The 26734-nt window shown below is 45.6% G+C and overlaps 1 protein-coding gene across 2 annotated transcripts in view; it reads left to right on the forward strand.

Moving 5' to 3' along the window:
• The window catches only part of TRIM29 (tripartite motif containing 29), a 74119-nt gene extending 47721 nt beyond the window's left edge, over positions 1-26398 (forward strand). For both annotated transcript variants that reach the window (XM_036742661.1, XM_036742662.1), the window contains 5 exons: positions 2722-2808; positions 7265-7357; positions 9568-9663; positions 14370-14446; positions 25011-26398. In XM_036742661.1, the coding sequence (XP_036598556.1) occupies positions 2722-2808; positions 7265-7357; positions 9568-9663; positions 14370-14446; positions 25011-25073 (416 nt within the window). In that variant the 3' untranslated portion in view covers positions 25074-26398. The remainder of the gene's footprint in view (positions 1-2721; positions 2809-7264; positions 7358-9567; positions 9664-14369; positions 14447-25010) is intronic.
• The last annotated feature ends 336 nt before the right edge of the window (positions 26399-26734 follow it).

The raw sequence follows: 26734 nt of genomic DNA on the forward strand, positions 1-26734 counted from the left end.
AAAATAGTATGCTTCGGTCTGTATTTAGATGCCATCAGTTCTTTCTCTGGAGGGCAGATAACATTTTTCATATGAGTCCTATGGGATTGTGGTGGATTGTTGTATTGCTGAGCATAGCTAAGTCATTCACAGGTGATTATTGTACAATATTGCTGTTACTGTGTATTATGTCATCCTGGTTCTGCTCTCTTCACTCTGCATCAGTTCATGGAAGTCTTTCCAGGTTTTTCTGAAGTCTGCCTGCTCATCATTTTATAGCATAGGAGTATTCCCTCACGGTCATATGCCACACCTTGTTCAGCCATTCCCCAAGTCATGAGCATCCCCTCAATTTGCAGTTCTTAGCCTCTACAAAAAGAGCTGCTGTAAATATTTTTGTACAAATATGACCTAAGCTTTCTCGGTAATTCTATTTGAGAACAGTTCCTTACACCTAGCTTGGCCCGTGAGTCTCTCTTGGTGGTCCTAAATGACCCCTAGCCTCCAAGAGGAAAAGGAAAGGAAGGAGGAGACATTTAAGATGAAGGAAAAGGCAGAATAAAGGAATGGGGTGGAGAAGTGAATGAGAAGCCAGGTGCCCAGCAGTGTAATTGGCATGGATTAGGAGACCTGTTGGTGTTGCTTGTTTCTCTTCCAGTTCCTAGGACACCTGATGGCAGTCTCAATCTTTAAGATCAAAGCCAGGATTTTTTCACCTTTTGGAATATGTCATGTACTCCTCTGGCCATCTGAAGGAGCCATTCTCAGAATACTGTTGTTAAATGCGTGGAATAAAATACATTGGAGTACAAAAGAAACCAATTAGATTGAAATAAAGATGCACTTTATTCCTATCTAAGTTCATGGACATCTTTAAATCTATCCATAGACCCTTTGGGGGGTGTCTCAGCACCCTAGATTAAGAACCTCTATTGTAGGGTAAGCCATTAAGTTGTTCAGTCATTTTTCAGTCATGTCCAACTCTTTTGTTACCCTATTTTTGGAGATTTCTTGGCAAAGAAACTGAAGTATTCTGCCATTTCCTCCTCCAGCTCATTTTACAGATGAGGAAACTGAGGCAAACAGGGTTATGTGATTTGCTCAGGTTCACACAGCTGGTAAGCGACTGAGGCCAGATTTGAACTCACAAAGATGAGTTTTGCTGACTCGAGGCCCAGCGCTCTAAGGGTAAGACTTGGGGAGTTAGTTTTTAGGACCCTGAATCATAACAATAGCTCACATTTACAAGAGAGATAACTAAGTGGTGTAATAGATAGAGTCATTAGACTTGGAGTCAGGAAGATTGGAGTACAAATCCTCCTTCAGTCCATATTAGTTGTATGACCCTGGGCAAGTCACTTGATCTTAGCCTTGATTTCCTCATCTGTAAAATGGAGATGATAATAGTACTCACCTCATAGAGTAATGCAAATCAAATGAAATAATATTTTTAGAGAGCTTCGTATGATGTATGATATAAATGGTAATAATAGGGCAGTTAGGTGGCACAGTGGATAGACTGCTGGGCCTGGAGTCAGCAAGACTCATCTTTGGGAGTTCAAATCTGGCCTTAGACACTTACCGGCCAAGTCACCTGTTTGCCTCACTTTTCTCATCTATAAAATGAGCTGGAGAAGGAAAATGGCGGACCACTCTGGTGTCTTAGCTGAGACCCCCCGTCGAAAATGACTAAAGAACAAGTTTTATTCATGGAAGAAGGGGGCAATGTGACATAAGAAGGAAGGAAGGAAGGAAGGGAGAGAGGGGGGGAGAGAGAGAGGAGGAAGAAAGAAAGGAAACAAGCATTTATTAGGCTCCTCCTATTTGCCAGGCATTGTACTTTACACATACTTCGTTTAGTCCTCACAATACCCCTCAGAGGCAGGTGTTATTATTAACGTCTCTGTAAAATCTCTCTGTAAAATGAAGAGGTCAGGCAAGATGGCTTCTAAGCTCCTTTCCAGCTCTGAAACTGTAATCCTAAGAACGAACCAGTCAATTCTGTTCCAAGGAATCCACGGAACATTTGTAAGGCCTTGATCCCTATGAGATGAGCCAAGAAAGCACGATGGAGAAGGGGGAAGGCTGAATGCAGAACTAGAAGGCCCCAATTCACGTTCTAGTTCCAACACCAACTAGCCATAGGACCGTGGGCAGGCTACTTCTCTGGGTCTCAGATAGTAACGATAGGACTCGCACTGTCTGTCTCCTAGGATTGTTATAAGGAAAGTGCTCTGTTATGTGAGCGTACTCTAGAGATGCGAGCAGTTATTTTTTCCATGGGAACCCGCTCGAACTCCTGGAGACGCAGCCCGAGGTGCCCATGTTATCACTGGGTGATGAGGTTGTGATGTCTGTACTTCAAGGAGCTAGGAATTCATTGCATGGGCCCTCCACTAACACAAATTGTGCCCTTTCTGGGCCTTCAGTTATGCCGTGGCCAAAAAATAGTACTGGTCCTGGTGATGATGCTTTCCGAGCTTAGCCAGGCCCATTCTTTGGCATCAGGCATCAGCACCTTTCCAGTTGGATAGGACCTACTAAAGTTTGGGCCCTGATAGCTGAGCCTAATGTTACCTCCAGACCGCAGGAGGAAAATATTAGTGCTATTTATGTGAAATTTCCTGAGACAGGGATCTTGGCTTTCTGAGACTAATCCATCCCAACACTAGAGCCCTCCTCCATCCCACTCAGTGACCCTGCCTCAGCCTTCTACTGATCCAGTCCTGTCTTTTTCCCCAGGGGACCATCGCTATATGAACAACTATGCATCTGACTGGGGCCAGTCAGATACCATGAAGAGATATTCCATGTACCTCACACCCAAGGGTAAGCAACAGCTGCATTCATTTACTCCGTGGGACTGTGAACCCACCGTGGCAAATTCATGCCTCCTGGCCTTGGCCTTCAAGGCTCTTCCTCTCTCCAGATGTTCCCCTTAGATCTCTTATGCCACCAGTCTCCATTCCTAGGATGGCTTCACATGAGCTCTAGTGCTCCAAACAGGTTTCCAGACTGAAAGGACCTGGGCCTGAGTCGAGCCTGGGCCTGGGCTTGGGCCTTGGTGAAATAGGCTAACTTCCAACTGATCCTAGGTCTTCCTTGGAATCAGTTCCCAGGACCTTGCCTTTAGTTCCAGGGCTCTCCTTTCACTGTGTTCTAAACTCTCCTGACCATTTATTTTGAAATTAGGCCCTTGACCTTGGTAACTGAGCCCATTTGGTTCCCTGAGTTCTGTTGGCCAGGTTATCCTTAATTAACTTTCCCTCTTGTTCTGTCCTTGGCCACCATAACTGGCCACACAGTTCTGGCATCTGTTTCCTCTTTAGCTCTATATCACCACATTCCAGGTCATTGTAACGTGTTTCACAGGGATTTTTTCACAAGGGAAAAGAAAACATAAAACCCCAGAAAGGTAAGGTAATTAGTAGTGTGAATTTAAGAAAGCAACCAAGTCCCAGGCTAGGCTGGTACTTAAACTTTCTAAGGCTATTTATCTGATGCCCAGTTCTTCCTAGCTCCTTGCCCCATGACTCTCTCCAAGCCTCTAACCTAATGCCAGTTTCCATACCCTACTGGCCAAAAAAGAGACCAGGTCTTTCCTCATCAGAATACTTTTAGTGAGGATTCTTTGTCTTGGACTGTCTGGGTCAAGCGGATTTGTCCATTCTAAAATGCCATGATTATACTTCGAGCCCAATTGAAGAGCTTCCTGTTTCTGTGTCCTACCCACACTGCTGCCCTATTGCTGGCTTCTCAACCTTTCCTTCTTCCCAACCACAGGAAAGTGTGCAAATAAACACAGACCTTGTTCTCCATCACTTTGAAAATCAGAATAAAAATCCACAAAAGACACTCCCCAAACCTTTCTGTACTCTCATCGAATTTGCTTTTGTCAAGTCATTCCCTCTCTTGGCTAGGAAAACCTTCCTCCTCTTTCTGTAATAATTGTTGTTGTTGTGGTTCAGCTGTGTTCGACCGTTTGTGACCCTGCTTGGGGTTTTCTTGGCAGAGATACTGGAATGGTTTGCCATTTCCTTCTTCAGCTCATTTTACAGATAAGGCAACCGAGGCAAACAGGGTTAAATGGCTTGTTTAGGGTCACACAGCTAGAAGTGTCTGAGGGCGGATTTGAAGTCTTCCTGACTCCAGGCCTGGCAGTCTATCCACTGCACCATCTAGCTGTCCTTCTTCGATGGTCTATGGTGCCAAATCAACAGATCTGAGTGCTGGAAAAGCACCTTGAAGGCTATTCAGTTCAAATCCCCCCATTTTATGGATGAGGAAACTGGACCTAGAGAGATGATATAACCGATACAAGGGCACACAGCAACTAAAGCCTAAGTCAGCTGACATCAGGTCTGAAAAGAGTGCTGTGCTCAGAGATAGGACACCTGGATTTGAGTCCTGGTTCTGCCCCTCACTTCCTGTGTGGCCTCTGGGCCTCAGCTACCTCATCTGTAGCATGAATGTATTGGACATGATCCTTTCTCTTCCATCATTCCTTCCTCCCTTGGAAGACAGGAGCCAAATTTTCCTCTTTCTCTATATTCCCTCAACTTTAAAACCCAGCATGGGACACAGGGCTGACTCCAGGTGGATTCTCCTTCCCTTTCACCCATCCTCCACATTACCCTAGTCGATGGGAGTTTCCCTGGCTCAGGAGATCAATTCTCTTCTGCTTGTGTTCCTACCTCCCCACAGCTGGCCCATCACCCATAGCCCTGTGCTATTCTCCCTTAAGCCCCAAATGTCCCATCATGCCACTGAAGGGACACTGCCCTCCTTCACACAGAGAATGCATGGGAGGGAGCTAAGATCCACACATAAAAGAGAAGCCTGGTGAATGGCTATTTTCCTATTTGATGCCCACGGACATTTGGATCCAGCTTCCCCTCCTATAGTGGGGGCGCTGCTCAGCTTGAAAAACAGCATCTGGGCTGCGTGAGGACTGTCTGGGGGTGGCAGCAGTGAGGGACAGGGCCTCACCTTCACATTCCTATTGTGTGCCAAGCCTGACCTCACCTCCCGGGAGATGGTTGAGCTCGCTTGCTGTTCCCTGCCAGGGGAGGAGATGACATATAGTAACCTGACCCATGCCTCTACATGCTGTCTTCCTGGCATTTGGGTGTCCTGCCTGGATGGACCTGTTCTGGCCTCCACCAGTCTTTTCCTAGCCAGTTCTTCCAGGACTCATCACTGGGTCCTCTGACACTGGAGCCTGTGGGCTTTCCAACTCTGCTGGAAGTGGTGGTTTCTGGTTGTGTCATCTCCGGTGTTTTCCCTAGCCTGGGAAGGGGAGAAACTATGAGAAGGTATTGTGTTATAGCGGGGAATGTGCGAGGCTTAGGTGACACAGGAACACAGACACCACAGGACTCAGAAACAGAAGGATCTTAGTCTTCATTTTACAAATGGTGAAACTGAGACCCAGAGGAGGGAACTGACTTACCCACAGTTGCCCACATTGTTGGGATTTGAACTCTGGTCCTTAGCAAATTCAATGTTCTTTCTGTTATACTGCTGTTTCTACTGCTAATAAGCAAGAGAGTTAATCTTTCTAGGCTGGTTTCCTCATTTGTAAACTGAGGGGGACAGATGAGGTGAAATCTAAGGCCCTTCCTAATTCTACTTTACAGCCCTGTGACCCATTGGCCATTCACTCTGAGAGGAATGACCTTCGGGGCATCTTAAAGAAGTCCCACAGGCAGTTTGCTTGGCTAGAGCAATGATTTCTCATTGGTAAGCAACCAGAAATGAGGGACACAGAGATATAAGAGAGATGAATAGGGACTTGGAGTCAGGAAGGTCTGAGTTCAAATCTAGCCCCAGACACTTAGTAGCTGTGTGACCCTAGGCAAGTCACTTAACCTCAGCTTGCCTCAGTTTCCTCATCTGCAGAATAGGGATAATAATGGCACTTACCTGCCAGGGTTGTTGCAAGGGTCAAATGAGATAATGTTTGTAAAGTGCTTGGCACAGTGCCTGGCACGTAGCAGGCACTATTATTATTATTATAGTTCAATATGGTTATGAAGTTCAAATCCTCCCTCCCTCCCTTACTTGCTGGTAAGGCCAGGCAAGTCATTTCACCTTTCTCAGCCTCAGTTTTCTCATCTATAAAATTGGTGTAGTAACAGCATCTACTTCATAGGGCTCGTGTGAGAATTGAATGAGATAAAATCTTTAGAGTGCTTTGAACACCTTAAAGTGGCATATACATGTTAGCCCTTCTTACTATGTGCCACATATAATAAGTATTTTTGATGTATACAGAATTTCATTGTCACTGTTTTTGGTGGGGGTGGGGGAAGATACCAAGTTTTCTTATATGACCATTATTCTCATGGGAAGCTGTTCTAGATACAAAGCAAGATGGATCCATCCCTTTAGCCTCTGGCGGTTCACAGGGGATCCTTATAGGACAGTCAGGGCTCAGGTATCCTCAATCTTGACCTTCCTGATGGACAGGGAACCTAATTCACAGAATCACAGAACCATCTGGTCCAACCCATACTTGAAAAGGGATCCCTTCTATGCCATCCCAGATAAACGGTTGGCCGGATTCTGCTAAGACCGCCATCAATGGGGAGCCTTCCTCCTCTGGAGGTAACCCACTTCACTGTGGGGTAGCTTCAGTAATTAGGAAGTTTGTCCTTATGGGCAATGGAAATCTGTCTCCCCAACACTGCCACTTGTCACTTCTAGCTCTGACCTCTAGGGTCAGATACTTGAATAGAGTTCAAGCCATGGTCCCTACCTCTCCCTCTGGTCTTGTCTTCTTCAGAGAACATCTCTCCATAAACCCAGTTCCTTCCTTGATCCCCCTATCACAGGATTTCTCTTCTCCTGCATGGTTTGCCTCCTCTGTGTCCCATTTCCAATACTTGGGACGAACTTTATAAAATAGGGTAGCCTTTTCTAGTTTCTCCTTTCTGTTCTCCATAGCACCTCCCCGTTCCTTCCTTCCTTCCCCACAGAGGCTGATACTATCCCATGTCCCACCAATAAAAGGCCTTCTCCTTAGAGAGCTTGGTGTTCACTCATAACCCTAAAGTGTGAGCTGGTCAAGCTTAAGCTAGCACTTCTACTAAAGGCATTTCCAGGCACACTGGAAAATCCCAAATAGTTTTAGGATTTTCTCCATTCTCTGTAGTTAAATTTCTAATAACAGCATTTTAGATACCACCACAGGGTATTGGAGAGGGTGTTTTTGGTCAGGGACCTCTGCTTCTCTTCCTCTTCAGATCATACACAAATATGTGCTCTTCGTCTCTCTCCTCAGCTGGGGCCAGGACATCCTATCAACCTTCTTCTCCAGGCCGCCTCACCAAAGAGATCAATCAGAAGAACTTTAACAATCTCTATGGAACCAAAGGTAAATGCCATCAGGACAGTTCACGAGCTGGAGCAGGAGGGAAAGCTAAAGCAGGAGAGGATGGCATTGGTAGGATGGAGGTGGGGGGGTCAGGGTGGAGAGGGAGACCTCCTATAGGAGAGTTTTCATTGTATGTGTGCGTGTGTGTCTGTGTGTGCAGGTGTATGTGTGTATGTGTGTGTGTGTCTGTGTCTCTGTGTGTATATGTGTATGTGTGTATGTGCATGTATGTGTCTGTGTCTGTGTGTGTGTATGTGTGTGTGTAGTGGAGCTGCAAGCAGATGGTGAAAGCCTGGAGAAAAGGCCACAAGTAGTCATTTATAGAGAAGGAGAGTCATGTGGCATTTGGGAAAGCCTGAGTCAAGGGTTCCTGAAATCCATCTGCTCTCCGTTCTCAGCTAGGATGGAATCAGTGGAGATGGGAGATGATCTGCCAACCAGAAGGCTTCATCTAATATTAATTCACATTTCTATAATGTTTTATGGTTTACAAAATGCTTTTCTCTCAAAAATCCTATGTTATAGGTAGAATCCCCATTTTATAGTTGGAGAAGCTGATGCTTTGAGAGGTTAAGACATTTGTCCATGAGCCAACACCTCGTGTCTTCTAACTCCAGGTCCTAGGGCATACAACTACTACACCCTGCCACATCTAGAATCAAGACCTTCCCGACATGAAGCATTACTATTTAGGTTGGGAAATATCAATCAGGAGGCTGAGAGGAACGTCTCAGCCACACTGGAACCTCCCAAGCACAACTCTTAGAACTAGAGGATCTGGCACTTGCCAGAATCCACTTACTTAGAATCCTGCCACTTACCCGCTGTATGGTCCTGGAAAAAACTGCTTACCCCGTAGCCCCTACCTCATAGGGGTGCTGTGAAAATACAACTCACAAGGCTCAAAGAAACCCTAGAAATGAGAATTATTACTTTAGGGCATCATCCTGCCCAAAGGCAGGGGCATGGCCCAGATGAATCCATAGCTCTAGGAATCTATAATTTTATGCCAGCTTGTCATGAGCTATTTCTTTGGTATAGAATGTCCTTAGAGGAAAAGACTTGAAGCATCAGGCCTGATCTGTGAACTTTCTGGCTCCGTATTCCCAAATAGAGCTCCTTTAATATGGGGGGCAAAAATGAATGGGTTCTACCAGTGAAAATATGGAAAAATGGAGACATGAGGAGGGGAGATGGGAGATTCCTTCTTGTTTAGGCTCAAGTACCAAGCCTCTCTAAGAGAAGGGTGGCAGAAATGGTGCTTGAGGCCCTGAAGGAAGCATGATGGAGTGAAAAGAACCCTAGTGTTGGAGTCAGAAAGTCTGGGTTCAAGTCTCAACTCTGCAACTTAGTACCTGTATGACCCTGAGTAAGCCACCTACACTCTTTGGGCTTCAGTTTCTTCAGCTACTGTAATATGAAGAGTTGGACTAGATAATCTTTATTGTCTGTTTAGGCTCTAACTCAATGACTCACTCCTAGTTGGAAATCCTTTGGCCTCTCTAGGTCTTGGCTCTAGGAGAAGATCTTCTTGTAATTACGAGAAGGCATTCTTGGTAGCAGGTTGTTATAGAGACCCCTCCTTATGTTTCTAGGAGGTTTTGTTTTAGAGAAAAAATGTTGAAAGTAATTTCTACTTTCTTAGAAATTGTTAGAAATTCTTAGAAATTCTACGTGCTTAGAAACCCAGCTATCTCTTCTCTGCAGGCAGAGAGCACATAAGCTGGGCAGGAGGCTGAGAGGAAGGTCTGAGCCATACTGGAACCTTCTTTGGCTGCAATAGAGGGAGAATGGAGTACTATCCCACTCATATGTCCTGTCAACTCTCCATTGTGCATGTTGTGGACTATCTGTGGCAAAATGTTGGTCCTTGATTGTTTGTCCCCCCAAGTCATCCAACCCACTCCACACTGCCTTGATCCTTCTGCCCAATCTGAATGTGTTCAGAGAATACAAATTCCTTTGACTATTAGACCAAACCAAAGACAATTAAGGAGGTAGCACAAATTGCCCCTCAAATTCACGGTCCTGCGACACATGGAAAGGGCCTTTGGATTATCTGATGTTTTGGGTCTGCTTATTTTTTCTACTTGCCTAGTATGGATAATTGAGAACGATCCTAATCTCTAAGGTTCTTTAACTCCAGCTATTCCAGGGACAAATCCGAATGGGGTGGCTACATTTCAATACTCCCTCTTCTTCCCTACCAGGTAACTACACTTCCAGAGTGTGGGAATATTCATCCTCCATTCAGAGCTCTGATGATTTGCCCGTTGTCCAAGGCAGCTCCTCTTTCTCCTTGAAAGGTATTGTTTCTCCCTCCTTCTGACCCCCTTCCCAGTGACCACCTCTCTTATTGGCCCTGTTCTTTCTAGCTATCTTCTCCTTTCAACAACTCCCCTATTGACCTCCGATAGGTCTTTTGTTTTCATCTGTTTTCCCCACTTTGGCTAATTTACTATTGTGCAGCATAAAAAGCCCTTGGACTCTGAATACCTGGGTTCTAGCCCTCACTCTGTCACTTCTGTGTGACTTTGGGACAATCTCTTGACCTCTCTTGGACCTCATTTGACTAATTTATAAAAACTAAAGGGTTGGATCATATGTTACAACATGGTGTAGTAGATATGGAGGCAGCCTTGAAGCCAGGAAGACATAGGTAAAGTCTCACCTCTGACATATATGGTTTGTGTGACCCTGGGCAAGTCATTCATCTTCAAAGTAGTCTAGGAAATTCTCTAAAACTTGAAGTTGAAGAGAAAATACTGACCTACATTGGTAGAAGGAATTTCCTCACCTGGAAATCCACAGGTCACATTCCTATCCTTATCCCTTGGATGTGACTTTATGACCCCCATTCTTTGACTCTTTGCCCTGCAAAGAAATCTAAATGTTTCTTCCTTCCTTCCTTCCTTCCTTCCTTCCTTCCTTCCTTCCTTCCTTCCTTCCTTTCTTTCTTTCTTTCTTTCTTTCTTTCTTTCTTTCTTTCTTTCTTTCTTTCTTTCTTTCTTCCTTTCTTCCTTTCTTCCTGTCCTTCTTTCCTTCTCTCTCTCTCTCTCTCTCTCTCTCTCTCTCCCCCTCCCTCCCCTCCTTCCCTCCTCCCTCCCCGACTTTGCCTCATTCCCTTAAACTTCCTAACAAGACATAAGGTATCTAGGACCCCTCCCCTTGAATGCTTTTCCAGTCAAACTCAGGGTCTATCATCACTCCCTAAACCCAAAGGGAGCAGAAGACTGCAGGAAGATGAGGAAGGAGGCTCACCTCCCAAGGTGTTGATGGTACTGCCTTAGTAGGTGCTGATGGAAGCAAACTTTCCTTTCACCTCCTCATCAACAGATGGTCTGGAAGGGAAATAATCCCCAGATGCGGCAGGGGGTAGGGGTTGGGAGACTATCAGAGTTAGTGCTTTGATACTAGATGCTCTAACCTGCACCTTGAGGTGGCTCCAGCATCTTGGGAATGGACTGGAGCTGGGCCTCTGGGCAGGACCTAAGGATCTAGCAGGGTATATGGGGGAGGAGTGGTCAGTTTTAAGGTCCCCTGGGAGTTCCAGTGGTCTTCAGACAAAATCTAGAGTCTGTCAACCATCACTAGAGATGCTGAATTATTTGTATGTCAGCACACAGACTATTGCATGGTCTATTGGAAAAAGACTGGATTTAGAGTTCGGAGATCAGGTTTTGATTCCTGGCTCTGCTCCTCACTGCTTGTGTTACTTAAGGCAATTTGGTTCACCTCTCTGGGCCTCAGTTTTGTTATCTGTAAGATGAGGAGGTAAGGCTAGATGGTCTCTAAAATTCCTTCCCATTCTAAATCCTATGATTCTCCACAGGCAGAGGAAATAGACCCTTTGTTTGTTGCTGTTTAGTTGATTAGTTGTGTTTGACTCTTTGCAACCCCTTTTGGAGTTTTCTTGGCAAAGATATTGTAGTGGTTTGTCATTTCTTTCTCCAGCTTATTTTACAGATAAGGAAACTGAGACAAACAGGGTAAAGTGACTTGTCCAGAGTCACACAGGTAGTTGGTGTCTGAGACCAGATTTGAATTCAGGTCCTCCTGACTCCAGGGCCAGCTGCACTGCAGATGAATCCTCACATGGGGTTAAGGATGGCCTTCCTACCTCTAAATATCTTTCCTTAGGCCCCTGGTACCCCATTGTGAGAATGTTCCTTTGGATTAAGGCATCTTCTCTGGACATTCCACATTGTTCATTCTTTCCTTGATTGAATAGTAAACCTAGCTCAGAGGGTAATTAATATCATACAGGTGCAAACCAATATCCTATGTTAAGTTTGAAGGAGAAGATCAGTATCAACGAGGGGAGTCATCCCCTACATGATAGAGGTTGGGATAGATAATTTTATCAGATGATCTATAAATAGACATGGGAAAGCTAAATTAAGTCGACGAACTAGTGAATGATGCATTGAGTTGTTCATATTCATTCATTCATTCAATTTTTCTTGAGTGCCTTTGCGGTGCCAGCAACTATGTGGGATGCTATGCAATTCAGGAGAACCTTGGAGCAGTGAATGCTACCTGGAGGTCAGGCCCGGGACGGGAAGTATAATAGCAGCTCTAAGGCACATAGTAGAGGTGGACAATGCTGAAAAAGAAAATATAGGGGAATCGCCAAAAACAAACTCTTTGTGTCCTCCCCTTTCCTCATGCACCCACACCTGTCTCAGTCTTCCTTAGGCCTGTTTAGGCTTAGAGAGATCAGACCTCTTCAAGATGCCCCTAACATTCAGGGTGCAAACAGGGGGTAGGCTGGCAGGCCTCAGAAGCAGGGAACTTCTGTTGTGAAGGAGGGGGCTCCAGGGAGAGGATAGAGACCTCTGTGGGAACACCCACACTGCACTTAATCCACTCAGCCTTTGGAGGCAGTGGAAAGACTCTTAAAGTGGAAATCAGAGAAGTTAGCTCAAAACCCAGCTCTGCTATCTAATACCCATGGGGTCTTGGACAAGCTAATCTGGGCCTCAGTTTCTTAATCTGTAAAATGGAGGAATTGGACTAGATGGTCTCTGAAGTCCCTTCCAGCTCTCAATCTGTGACCTTATGATACCTCCTGTTCATCTAGGCTTGTCCCCCACAAGCAGCACGTGGTTGCTAATGCCTCTCTCTCTCCCAGCAGGCAGTGGGAAAGTCCCCTATCAGTTCACCACTCTGGGACAGGCCTCAACAGAGTTTTCCAAACAGTTGGATGGTGGCCTGTTTAACACTGGTACCCAATCAATTTCCATTTTTTTCCCCTGCCCTTCTATTCCTGCCACCCTTTATTACCTCGTGGGGAAGATGGAGTTTCCAGCAGAGCTCTGCTTTCATTTCTGGGGCATCCTGACCCTCCCTCTCAGAAAAGTCCCCTGTCAGTGGTATGCATGGTCCTTCTCCCAAATCCCCAAGTTCAGACCTTCTCTCTGGGGCTCTGCTGGTTACACACCACCACCCACCCCCATGTAGCTATTATTTCAGCCTCTGAAAAGCAGCAAGACAGTCTCTTTTTCCCTCCTCCTCTCCTCCTCCCCACCCTCATTGGTAATTCTTTCTTTCTGGGAATGTAGGATACAGTTCCATCCTCTTAAATCTCCCATCTTGTAAGGCTTTCTTTCCCTGGGAGCAGGATGACACTTTGGTCCTCAACTCTCCATCTCCCTTTCTTCCCTCTCAGCCTATCACTGCCCCTGTGGAATGGCCAATGCAGCATCTTTCCTCCCTCCACCCCAGGGGGTTCTGATGAAGTCCTCAGGGACTAGGGCTATACATCAACATTTGGGGCTGGGAAAGAAACGTGGGCTGTCCCAGAGCAAGAGCTTTAGATGAGGTCTCAGGGCCTCCTGGGCCTAGCTGCTCCAGCTGTCAGCAGCCACCCTATTTATCTCTTTCTCTCCATGGTGTCTTGGTTACCACTGGCAATTTTAACAACCGTTGTTTCCCCTGGCATCGACAGCTGACCTGCGTGGTGCTACCCGAGGTGGGTGGCTGATGAAGTGTGTGCTTTTCATTTTTATAAGCTGGGTTTGAGCTCAGATGGGATAAGTGCTATGCAAATTGTTTGTGGGGGAGGAAGGAAGAAAAATCTGGGGAGACCTCATTTTTCTCATCTATAAACCCAAAGGGCTATGCTAGATGAACCTCAGATCTACATCCTACAGTCCTATGTGAGGTTGTCCTGTCAGTAATTCTCCATAGCCCAGTCCAGAAATTCCTGCCTCTTAATTAACCCCTCCTAGACCAAGCCCTGATGGTACTCATGTGTTCCGGGCATCAGGACCTCTAGGGCCTTGGGTTAGTTCTGTCATTGCTGGGCTGCTTGACCTATGGGCCTCAGCTCCTTTCTTTGTATAAAAGGAAGAATCAATGGTGCCCCAGGACTGTGGTAATGGGGATGGGGGTGAGCTTCTGGGAGAAGATGAGGTATTGCTGAAAAATATCAAGTGGTTTTGAACAGCCAGCCTCATTGGATGACGTTGAGGGGGCAAAGCCATACTCTTCATTCTTCTCTTCATCTTACTACACGTTTATAGGAAATCAAAAATAGATCATTTCAGTGCTTAAGGTTATGACAATTTCAGTGGGTCATTTTTGCCTGGGGTTAGGTCCTTTTCCTTTCCCTGGATGTCAGCCCATTCCTCAGAGGCCCCATTATAGCTTCATTGAGTCTTAATCATACAGTGGCATTATTCCAAATGAGGACATTACTACCTAGTCTGGGGACATTCTGCACCAAAACTCTGCTGGGTCCCTGGTCTTGTTCTTTTCTATCTCCCAATATGGCTTTCCTTGTTTTTATTTCTTGATATCTGTTTCTGTACTCTCTTCCTTGAGGGTATTTCCAATACCTGAACTCTGACTTATTCACTCTCTCATCAGAGGTGGTTGCACTTCGGTGATGGGCTAGACACAGCGCCTGGGTCTCCTTGAAGAAGGCAATTGGACTGCTACCTAGCCCTGGCTTGAAGGAGTAACCGGTCTTCTCCAGTTTAAACCATGTGTCTTCTCTCTTTCCTAGGTTACCCCTCCATCATCAGAAGTCAGAGTCCCAAAGCTCAGCCACAGACTTGGAAATCTGGCAAGCAGACCTTGCTGGTGAGTAGGAAGGCTGGGGGAAAAACAAGACCAGAGCAGGCCTGTCACTTTCCCAGGCAGGGAACGCCCCCTTTTCTTGGGGGTAGGAAGGAAGGGAGCAGCAGTCACCTGAGGTCACACAGCATAATGTAGTAGAGAGAAATCAATCAAGTAATGATTTAGTAATCATTAAGTGTTGGGTACTTTGATTCTGGAGGTACACACGCACACACACACACACACATGCACACACACATACACACACACACGCACACACACACAAAACAACCCCTACGCTCGAGGAGTTTATATTTTATTGGAGAGCCCTAGGAATCAGGATACAGGATACAGATTCTGTTCCTGGTTCTGTCACTAATGTTACCATGAACAAGTCTTTTTACTTGTCTGGGCCTCAGTGCTTGTCCTTAAAAGGAGAATTTTGGATTAGTTGATTCCTAAGGTTCCTTCCATTTTTCTGATCTATGAATTTCAATAAAGCATCTGGCAAAGTCTCCCATACTTGTAGACAAGATGGAGGGATGTAGGTCGGATGATGGTACAGCTGGTTGAATTTGGAATTTGTTGAATGACTGGACCCAAATCAGAGCCATTCCTGTTCAGTGCCAACCTGGAAGGAAATCTCTAGTGGAATGCCTTATTAATTTGTCCTTGGGCCTATGCTGAAAAACATCTTAATTGATGGCTTAGATGAAGGCATAGAAGGCACACTTATCAAATTGCCAATAACATGAAGCTGGGAGGGATATATAACAAATTGGTGGACAGAAAAGGCGAGAGTGATGGGCCAGATTGAATGCAATGAAATTTAATAAAGACAAATGTAAACTCCCACATTTGCATTAAAAAATCAGCTTCATACTTGCAGAAAAGAAAGATGGATGAGTAGACAACAGTTTGTATAAAGAAGTGTGGGGTTTTGGGTGGATTGTGAATTAAATAGAAACCAACAGTGCAAATGGCCCGGTTCCAATGGCCATATTTTAACAACATTGGCAGTCCAGAGATGATCAGTCAAAGGAACTTGGAATGTTTAGATTGGAGAAGAGAAGACTTAGGGGAAATCTGATAGCTGCCTTCAAATAATGTGAAGATGGATTTGACTTGTTTTGCTTGGATCTATAGAGAAGAAGTAGGAATGATGCATAGAAGTTGAAGAGAAGGGAATTTCAACTCGATACAAAGGGGAATAAAAATTAGAGCCATCCAAAAGTGAACTGGACTGACTCATGAGATACTGAATTCTTCATCTCTTAAGTCACTAAGACTTTTCAAGCACAGAGTGGACAGTCACTTGTTGAGAATGTTGTTAGAAGAGGTTTTACTTATCAAATTTGCTTTTGATGTTCCTGCCAATTCTGAGATTACATGGTAGTGGTCGGAGTTCTTCTTCCCCTCCCCTCCCCACTTCTCCCCTCCCCTCCCCTCCCCTCTCCTCTTTTCCTCCTCTCTCCCCTCTTCTTCTTCCCCCCTCCTCCTCCCCTCCCCTCCCCTCTTCTCCTCTCCCCTCCCCTCCCCTCTGCTTTCCTCTTCTCCTCTTCTCTCCCCTCTTCTCCTTACCACCCTCTTCTTCTCCCCTCCCCTCCCTTCTCCTTTCCTTTCCTCTCCTCTCCTCTCCTTTCCTCCCCTTGTCTCTCCTCTCCTCTCCTCCCCTTGTCTCTCCTCCCCTCTCCTCCCCTTTTCTCTCCTCCCCTCTCCTCTTCTCAGTATGCATAGAAGAGGTCACATTGATTTCCAGATTAAATGCAGGCTAAGAGTTGTGACACCTGATTCTTTTCTGTGCAGCTGGTAACCTACATATGTCCACACTGAGCACTGTGCTTCTTTCCCTACAGTCTGTGGGCCAGATCCTGTGGGGTAGGTTAGTCACTCCCTGTGAGGAGGGCTGGAAACCTCTATCTGGTTCTGCCTTTGGTTATAGAACTGGGCCTCTTACTCTTCTCTTCTGCCACGTACCCCTTTGGCAGTCTGATGAAGTTTGTGGGCCTCTTCTCAGAGTAATGTTTTTAAATGCATAAAATAAAACACATAGAATTACCGAGGAAACAAATCATCATGGTTATCAAAATATTAAAAATACCAAATTCATATACTCCCCCTGAAACCTTTCCTTAGACCCCAAGTTAAGAACCCCTGGTATAGACACTGATCTGTTGGAAAGTGAGTAGCTACCTCTGCCACATGTCTGCTGTCCTTAAATCAGAAAATTCTAGGATCTAGAACAGGAGTGGGGAACCTGGGGTCTCAAGGACACATTTGGCCCTCTAGGTCCTCAAGTGCAGCCCTCCAACTGAATCCAAACTTCACAGAATAAATCCCCTTAATAAAAGGATTTGTTTTGTAAAACTTGGACTCAGTCAAAAGGTCGGCACCCAAGGACCTAGAGGGCCAAATGTGTCCTCAAGGCTGCAGGTTCCCCACCCCTGAAGAAGGTAAAAGGCACCTTAGAAACTCTCTAGTCCAATACCTATCACAGCAGGGTTTCTCCCAAAAAGAGTGGTTGAAGCTGCTTAATGGGAGAAAGCCTTTAATTTATTGGCAAGGAGGGAACTAATTGAGTGTATTTGAAATTTGGAGCTGGGCCCAGAGGCTCTGTAGCAGCAGCACTACAAAAGCAAACAAGGGAAGGAAAAAATAAAGAATTGTTTCCCATCCCATGTACCCTTGTTCCCCAGAGGCTCATTTCCTGGAAGAGAGCACAGTCACACCCAAGTGGGGGTGGTGGACCCCTTGGTCAGAGGCTGTCAAGGCCTGACGCCCCACTAACACGTGAGCAAGAGCGCTCAGGCAGGAATCAGACCATCTCTCACACCCCTATCATTAGAGTTGTTTGTTTTTCGTTTTTTTTCTGCTTTACTGGATTTTTATTCCATACTACTTCTGGCTTCCCCAGTAGTATGTTCCTCTGCTGCAGCTACAGGGGTAGTGACCCTGTCTGTAGCTCCCTACTGCTGCCATAGTCTACAAATGGCCTTGGCATGGATGTCCCCTGTCTCTTCCCTCACTGTACCTGGGATAGAGGGTGAGGTTCTCAAAGTGACCTTAGTAGCTTTGGCAGAAAGGAAGATAAAGCTAACTCACAGAATAGAGAGCTTTTGAGTTTCAGGCCCCGGGAGTTTTATCCTATGATGTCTTTATCTAGCCACGGAGGCCAGCGATTTCCTTGTCCCATTCCCATCTGACTCGCTTCTAGGTCTGACCCAATTGCATGGCAAACTAGACTACTTCTGTCCTCTTTCTAGCCTCCCCTAAAGCCAACTCCCTTTTTTCTCCCCAATTGGTACCCTCCTATACCCTTCCTATTTTCCACTTGGGCTGTTGAAGACCTACATTCAAGACTTATTAAATTTGCAATGGACATGAAGCTGGGAGGGATAGCTGACATATTGAATAATAGGGTCACTGAATGACAAGCTAGAAAGACCGGCCAAATCAAATAATATGAAATTTAATAGGGGGTATATAAACACTCCTATACTTGGGTTCAAAAAAAATCAGCTATGCAAACCCAGGATAGGAGATGTATGGTTAGACAACAATTTGTGCGGAAAAGGTTTGGGGATTTTAGTGACCTGAAAACCGAATCACTCAATCAATGAATGAACCACCAGTTATTTGCCAGACCCTGCTAGGTGCTAAGGATATGAAGATAGAACAGAGACAGTGGCCTGTCTTTAGGGGCTTAAATTCAAAAGAAGGAGGCATCCTATACACATCTAAATACATACAAAATATATACAAGGTGATATTTGAAGGGAGGCAAAAACAAATGGGATGACCTGGGATGGCTTCATGTGGAAGATGTTACATGAGGCTAGCTTAACCAAAAATAAGGATTCTAAGAGTTAAAAGTGAGGAGGAAATAAATTCCAGTCATGGGGAGAGCTTGTGCAAAGAGGCAGAGACAAAAGATGGAATGCTGGGAATGAAGAACCACAAGTAGGCTAGCTTGGTTGGACTAAAGAGTGAAAGAAAGGGAGTAATATGTGAGAAGGCTGGAAAGATAGGTTGAGGCCAGATTGTGAAGAGCTTTAAGGGCACACAGAGGAGTCAATATTTGAATGAGTCAGTAGTATAACATGGCAACCTAATATGGATACCTCGCAATGTCATGCTTACAAATGTGTGAAGTAGCTCTTTTACCACAAAACCTAGTGTTGTGGGTACTGCGGGCATCATTAGTCCCACGTTACAGATGGGGAAACTCACTCTCTGAGAGTCTGTGTCTTGATAGAGGTCATACAGCTAGTCAGTCTCTGGGGCTTTGGCTCCAGATCTCCTGATGGTGAATCCAGCACTCTAGCCATTAGACTGCATCGCCTTGAGACAGCCACAAGTGGTCCTAAGTGGGATTAATAGAGGCCGTGTGTTCAGATCATAGGAGGTGATGGTCTCAAAGTGCTGATAAGAGCTAGCTTTTATATGTCATTTTGTTTACAAAGCTCTGTACATGTGCTAACTCATTCAATCCTCACAACAACCCTGGGAGGTAGGAGTTATTATCCTCATTTTATGGACATAATAGAATCATCATTATCAGCATCATAGTTGTATCTAGCGTTTAGAAATTGCCTACTATGTACCAGGCATTGATTCTCACAACAGCCCCAGGGAGGTAGTATAACAGCAAGCACCCTGGCACATCCAGGATGGCCTGCCAGCACAGGTCCTTTGATCTGATTTTGAAGGAAAGATAGCTTTTAAAGGAGTTAACAGTCTTACTTTAATTATGTTCCTTAGTTCAGGGGAAAAGTCAGCACCTTGAATGTGGAGAAAATACAAGCATAGAAATTAGCACAAAGATCAACAGACAGGGCTCCAATCTGTCTGAACAAAGTAATGCAACCACCTACGCACACCAGTGGATCTGGGGAGCATCAAAACATCTGAGTAGTCAGGGGGGCTCTCAAGAAACAACTACTCAGTCCTGTCTAAGGAATCGAAAGGTCCTGCTCATAAGCAAACCCCCAAAGCAAAACACCATCCTCAGAATGTATATACACTTTTCAGAGCCAGAAGGCATCACAACCTATGTGCTTCATTGCCCAATTATCAAAAGGTATGAAAGCCTTCCTGCAAGTAAGCCTCCCCATAAGCAAGCTTCCCCTTTAAGAAAGTACTCAGGATATGTCACAGCTGTGAGCTGGGGTTCAAAGCATCTGTGATGGAACACATATGGTCCCATAGGCCTTACTAACGGACGGGCAAGATCTTCCTAGTCCATTAACATTACAGATAGGTGCTATTATTATCCCTGTTTTGGAGATGAGGAAACTGAGTCAGGCAGAGGTTAAATGACTTACCCAGGGTCACACAGCTAGGGAGTGTGTCTGAGGCAGAATTAGAACTCAGGAATTCCTGATTCCATGTCCTGCGTTCTATCCACTGCACCACCCAGCTGTAATCTGCCCTGTTTAGACCACGTCTGGAGTACTGTATTTAATTCTCAGGGGCCAAAGTTTAGAAAGGACATTGATAAACTAGCACATTCAGGAGACTATTAGGATGACAAGAGGACTGAAAACCATTCCATAAGAAAATTACTTGAAAAAACTAGTAATTTAGACTAGACGAGAGAAGACATAGGGAAGGCAAGGGCGCCATGTGTCTCTTTAAATATATGAAGGGCAGTTAGGTGGAAACGAGACTAGATTTAGTCAGCTTGATGTTACAGGGCAGAATTATGAGCAATAGTGGATGTTGCAGAGAAATAGTATATAGTTAGTATATAACTGCAAATTATATACATGTAATATATATATATATATATATATATATAATCTGCAAATAGTATAAAGTTAGTATGTAAAATTGCTTGCCTTCTCAATGAAGGGGAAGAGGGAGCAAATTTGAAACTCCAAATTTAAAAAAAAAAGAAAGTTTAAAATTGTTTTTACATGTAATTGGGGAAAATAAAATATCAAATAAATACATTAAAAAAAAGAAATGGCTCTACATAAAAAATGTTACCCAGCGATTTAAGCCATCAACAAGTGAAACGGGCTGCCTTAGAAGGAGGTGGGTTTCAGGTCACTGAATGGTTGTCCCCTAGCAGAAGTTGGCCCATCAGCAGTTGAGGAGGTGGATGAAGGGATTCTTGGTCAGATATGGGTTACCTAGTATTAGGTGACCTCTCAGGTTGGTCTCTTCCAGCTTTGAGACTGTGGTTCCATAATAATCACAATAATAACCACTTAGATGCCGCCTCGAGGTTTGCAAATATCATCTCATTTGATTCTCACTAAAATCCTTCAAGGTAGGTGCTATTATCATCCCTATTTTCCCCTTGAGGAAACTGAGTTAAACAGTGGTTAGGTGACTTGTTCAGGGTCACACAGCTCATAAGTTTCTGAGGATGGATTTGAACTTAGGTCTTCCTGATTCCAGGCACAGCTCTCTATCCACTGTACCTCCTCCACCCCCCCGCCCCCCGCTGCCATGACTTCAGATGCCATCTTAGCTCACCCCTCTCATTTTACTGGTGAAGAAACTAAAGACCACCAAGGGAAAGTGACTTATCTAAGGTCATAGAGTCATACACTTAAAGTTGCAATGGACATCAGAGGTCACCTAGTTTAACTCCTTTGGTTTTTTTGGGGGGGGGCAGGGAGGAAGGAAGGCAGGGCAGTTGGGTTTAAGTGACTTGCCCAAGGTCACACAGCTAGTACATGTGTCAAGTGTCTGAGGCTGGATTTGAACTTAGGTCCTCCTGACTCTACTCACTATGCTACCTAGCTACCTCAACCCCCTTGTTTTACAGATGAGGAAAGGGAAGTCTGGGAAGGCTAAGCGACTTGTGACACCTGTGTAGTTATGTCCCTTTGTAATTCCTACCAGTGTCTCAGATGGGATGGGACTTGGGGGAGAGATCAGGAAATTAGAGAAAGGGTAGAAACAAAGAGGAAGGCTCTGAGCCCCAAAAGTCCATTCATTGTATCCAGGGGCAACTCCATAATGAACATACCAGAAAGAGGGCACCCTCTTTTCCTTATCTCAAGTCACTTTAGGCTATAAGAAAACAGCTTAGCCCTAGAACACATATGTGGAGCTGGCCTGTGATCTTTTCGATTGACCCGGCTCACCAGAAAGTCTCCTAGTTCATGCCGATTCTGCAAACTCGGGCCCTTTCATTTGCCTTGTTGAATTTTCCTGTTCTCCATACTAGACTGAAGGAAAACAGTTGGGCTGGTAAATACAATTTACGCACGGTGCCCATGAGCCTCAAGCTACGGATGTCCCATAGAAGAGCGTTCAGGGAGTATTGGCTAGCTGTCGGGAGGAGTGGGGGGAGGGAGCACCGCGGGGGGAGGGAGCACCGTGGGGGGAGGGAGCACCGTGGGGGGAGGGAGCACCGTGGGGGGAGGGAGCACCGCGGGGGGAGGGAGCACCGACTTTTAAGCCCAGCTGGGGAGCATGCTTATTGCCTGAGCCAACATGGGACAAATGATAATCTCCATAGGGAGGTGCCAACTGCAACTCATTCTCCTGCTCCTGCCTCAGGTGACTGTTTCCCTGAGGTGGGGATGGTGGGAAGCATTGATTTTGTGAAATTGCAGGCAGGAGTGAACAGAGAAGGGCCAGGAATTGTGTAGTCATTGGACTCTGAAGATGCTTAGAGAATGTCAATGAGACTGGGAAGATTAGAGAGAAGACAGGTAGGTTGGGATGGGAGTTTGGAAGACCTGGAGAGGCCTGAAGTTTCCACTAGACAGAACTAAAACTATGCTGCTGGCATGCTGTGTGACCCAGACTGAATCACTTTCTTTTTCTATGCAGGATTATCCCCTCTCTGGCCAATGGGGTTATTTAAGCCTGCGTAGCCTTCTCCAAAGAGACAAAACTAAGGGTCTGGATTGCCTTGAGAGCAAACATGGGACATACAGAGAAGGGATAAGTTGATGATGGGGTTTGGAGCTGATGATTGGGTCTTGAAAAAAGCAATTAAAACCCAATTTGTCAATTATTACCTAGGAATTAAGATAGTAAGTTAGTTAGGCAAAGCTTGGACAAATCAGCTGATTTGCTCTTAATGAGTTATAATTAGGATTTAAACTAGAGTTTCTAATTAGCTAGCCCTGAGGATTCTATCTGATATTGCCACAATTTAGAGACCTGGTGGCCAGGGTCAAGGTGGGGCAAGCTTTGCTCTACAGGTTGGGCACATTCCCAGGAGGCTAGGACAGAGACTCTCAGACTTTCCAGGGGCTCAGGCAGCTGTCACATCAGATGCCCTATACCCAATCCAGTGATTCTTCTTTCCTTTTTCCCCTCCTCACTCGCTTTCCCCTACCCAGAAAAGGGCAAAGACTTCATTGTACAAAAGGCCTACTTTCCTTTAGGAAATCCATTCCATAGAATCTCAGAATCGGAAGGGGCCTGTTTGGCATTTGAGGCCCGGTATGACCCGACTCCAATCTACTTTGCCGGGCTTATTATATACATTGCTCCCCTTCACATACTTCAGTCAAACTGATCTTGTGGACTGTTTCATGTATTATCACACCTCCCATCTTTATACTTTTGCATTGGCCATTTACCATGGCTGGAACATGCTCTCCCCCGTCTCTTAGAATTCTTCGTGTTCTTCAAAGCTCAATTAAAATATGTCCTTTCTCTACACAACCACAGAATTTAGAGTTAGAAGGCACCCTATTGACCTGCCTACTCCAGTTAACAAAATTTGTTAATTATTTGCTCTGTACCAGGTGTTGCAGCTAGGTAGCACAGTGCATAGAGTTCTGGGAATGAAGTCTTCCTGAATTCAAATCTGGCTTCAGACAGCTGTGTGACCCTGGGCAAGCCACTTAACTCTGTTTGCCTTAGTTTCCCCATCTGTAAAATGAGCTGGAGAAGGAAATGGCAAACCACTCCAATATCTTTGCCAAGAAAATCCCAAAAAGGAGTCACGAAGAGTCAGACATGACTGAAATGACTGAACACCACCACCACCAGGTGTTACACCAGGATTGGGGGATGCAGCCAGTCCTCACACTCAGGGATCTTACATTCTATTGGGAGTAGAACATGTATACATATAAGTATTTACAAAGTACATATTTTGTAATATAGTAGTAATAAAGAATAAAGACGATAATTTTGGGGGTGGGCACTAGCATCTATGGAGGTCAGAAAAGGTCTTATATAAATGGTGGTGCTAGAGCTGAGTTTTGAAAGAAACAGGGAGTTGGAAGAGACAGAGGTGAAGAGTTAGTGTGTTCTAGACATGGGGGACCACTTTGCAAAGCCAACACCTCCTAGTGGTAGGAGACAGAACAGCAAGCAGCCAGTGTGTCAGCGTGGCATTCACAAGAAGGCATATAATTTGTAGTAAGTTTGGAAAGTTAGGCTAGAACCAGATAGTAGAGGGTTTTAAAGGCCAAAACATGTATTTTAACCTAAGGCCATGGAGAGCTTTTTGAGGGGAGGAGTGATGTGATCCAGTGTGTGAATTTGGCATTTGTTTGGAGGATACATTGAACAGGGGAGGGACTGGATGCAAAAGGATCAATAAAGCTGTCCTAACGGCAGGCAAGAGGTAACAAGACTAGGGTGGTTGTGACACAACACATATCTGAAAGGAAGACCCATTATAACACTCTGGCATGTGGACCTCCAAATTTTGCTTGAACACCTTCAGTGGAAGCTACCAGCTCCTGAGGCTGACCTTCCTACTTTGGACACCTCTATTTGTTAGAAGGGCATCTAGGGGATGCAGTGGATACAGTGCCAGAGTCAGGAAAGTTCCTCTTCCTACGTTCAAATCTGGCCTCGGATACTTCTTAGCTGTCTGACCTTGGGCAAGTCACTTAATCCTATTTGTATCAGTTTCCTCATCTGTAAAATGAGCTGGAGAAGGAAGTCAAAACCACTGACAATACCTCTGCCAAAAAAACCCCAAAATGAGGTCATGGAGAGTCAGACATGACTGAAATGACCGAACAACAACAAATTTGTTAGGAAGATTTTCCTGACATCACACTTAAATTTGCTTCTTTGTAACTTCTGCTCAAAGAACCAGTCCAATCCCTCTTCCCCTTCAAAGATAGGCAGCCATCTTCTTCCTTGAGTCTTCTCCAGGCTAGACATTGCCAGTTCCTTCAGCACATTGTTGGTGACATTTTAGGACTTCACTGTTCTTCCTTGGGTTCTCTTTGGCTTGTCAATACCTTCCTTAGCCATGGCACTGAGAACACAGTGTTCCAGATGGGTCTGCCCAGGGCAGAGTACAGAGGGAATACCACCTCCCGTTCCTGGAGGCCATGCCTCACTCTGGGTGATCCAAGGTCACCCCAGCTCTTTTGGTTGCCACAACACACTGATAACTCACATTGAGTTGCAGTCCACTGAAACCCGCAGATTCTCTTCAGACAAGTATGTTTTGCATGTTTTACATGATGACCCTTCAAATTCCTTAGGACACCTTTCATGTCTTCTTTTTGGGGTCCCCTGGCTGCTGATGATCAAGAAAGGAAGGAAGCTTGAAAGCCTGGAGAAGGGAGGGGGAGGCTGATAGATGTAGGGTATCATGTTTAATTTGTAACCTTCACTTCTCTGTTCTCTCCCACAGTCGCACTACCGTCCTTTCTATGTCAACAAGGGCAATGGTGTGGGTTCCAATGAGGCCCCTTGAGCTTCCCGAACAGGAGTGAGACACCAAGAGACCACCTGACCCTTCCCCGGTTGTACCTGCTACTACTATCTACTCAGCTACTGCTTTGTCTCTAGGGGGTCTGGGCTGGTGGGGAACATGACCTTCCAAGGATTGTCCTCTCTCTCCCCTCCAGCTTTCCCGGTCCTCCAACCTCTCTGACAATCCTAGAGTATGTCAGCGACTCCCCCCTTAGCTATACTGTGCTTGGTCCCCTGTCTGCTCAGGCCCCTTTGTCCTCTGCTTTCCCTGAAGTCAGAGAGGACTCTGCTACCTGTCTCATTTTATGGGTCAAGATATGGTTCACAGAAGGAACTCTCCCTCCACCCTCCTCTCCACACCCCCCCCCCCCACCATAGTAAGTCCTTCTGCAGACCCTGGGATGGCAGCTCTGGAGGTAGGCACCTATTTGGCACCAGCCTGCCATTCCTGACTGACCTTTCCTCTGTCTCCTTAGCTCAGCCAATATCTTGGTTTTCCCCCCAGAACTGCCAATAGTCATCCTCATGGGTGACCTGAGAGGGCTGCATACCTAGCAGACAAAACTTTCTGTTCTTCCACAAATGTAGACACTGTCTCACTCTTGTCAGCTCATGTCCTTGACTGGGCAAGACTGACTTCCCTCAGACTCAAGCTGATTTTTCTTATGCCCAGGCCTACCCAGGATTTCTGATCTTGCCTGAAGAGGGCAAAGTTCCTCCTATCTGGCTAGAGGCTGGTTTCCTACACAGTCAGAGGAGTTTGACGCTTTTGTCATTGTGCCAAACAGGCCCAGGGTCCCTGAACAGGGATAAGAGATAAGTCACCCCCATTCAGGAAACCTCTGTCTCTCCAAGGGAGGCTGTGGCTCTTCAGCAATGACAGGCAGGTTGCTTGGCTCTTATGCCTCCCCAGTCCTTCTCTCTGTGGCCAGAATGGGTAATGCTCCTCACAGTGCCTTCCCCAGCCTTGCAAATAGCTGCTAGCCTGGTTGCCTTGGGGTTGAGTAATTCATTCTTTCGCATAATGCAGAATATAAAATGGGGTGGAGTGGGTAGGAAGGGGAAATACTGGTGGTGAATGAAAATGACTGGGCTGGTACTTAGTAAGCACTTAGGTAAAAATATGCTCCTACCCTCCCTCCCTATGCCCACCTTGGCCAGAGTCGCCATCCCTCTTTCCCTTTGACTGGTCTCACTGCTGGGAGCTGCGCAGCACCTCAGCTTTCCCCAGGCCTGGCGGAGAGAGGGTCTTGAGAAGAAAAAAAATCAACAACACACAAAACCAGGAAGAGTCTGAGTCTGCACACTTGACCCCCCCCTCCCCACTGGAGGGGCAGAGATGGAGCAGGATTGGGAGGTTGGTTGAGAAATACAGAACTGGCAAAGGGTGGAAGGAGCTCAGCCTTGGCTTCCCCTTCCTGAATAAATCATCTATCAACACTTTATTTGTTTTGAGGGAGGGGTTCCCTGAAGGTCATGGGGGGTGGGCACGGGATTGTGCTGATTATTCTGTACATATGTCCCCCCTTGATGAATGTGCTTTCATACTCCCCCCTCTGTCTTTAATACACTGCCCTTTCGAAGTCTTCCAGTCTGATAGTCTACTGCTGCCACCAGCCTCACTTAAAGGCTCATCTCATCTCAGCCTGAGCTTCAGGAGGG

This window comes from Trichosurus vulpecula, chromosome 2 (assembly GCF_011100635.1).
Source record: "Trichosurus vulpecula isolate mTriVul1 chromosome 2, mTriVul1.pri, whole genome shotgun sequence".
Lineage (NCBI taxonomy): Eukaryota > Metazoa > Chordata > Mammalia > Diprotodontia > Phalangeridae > Trichosurus > Trichosurus vulpecula.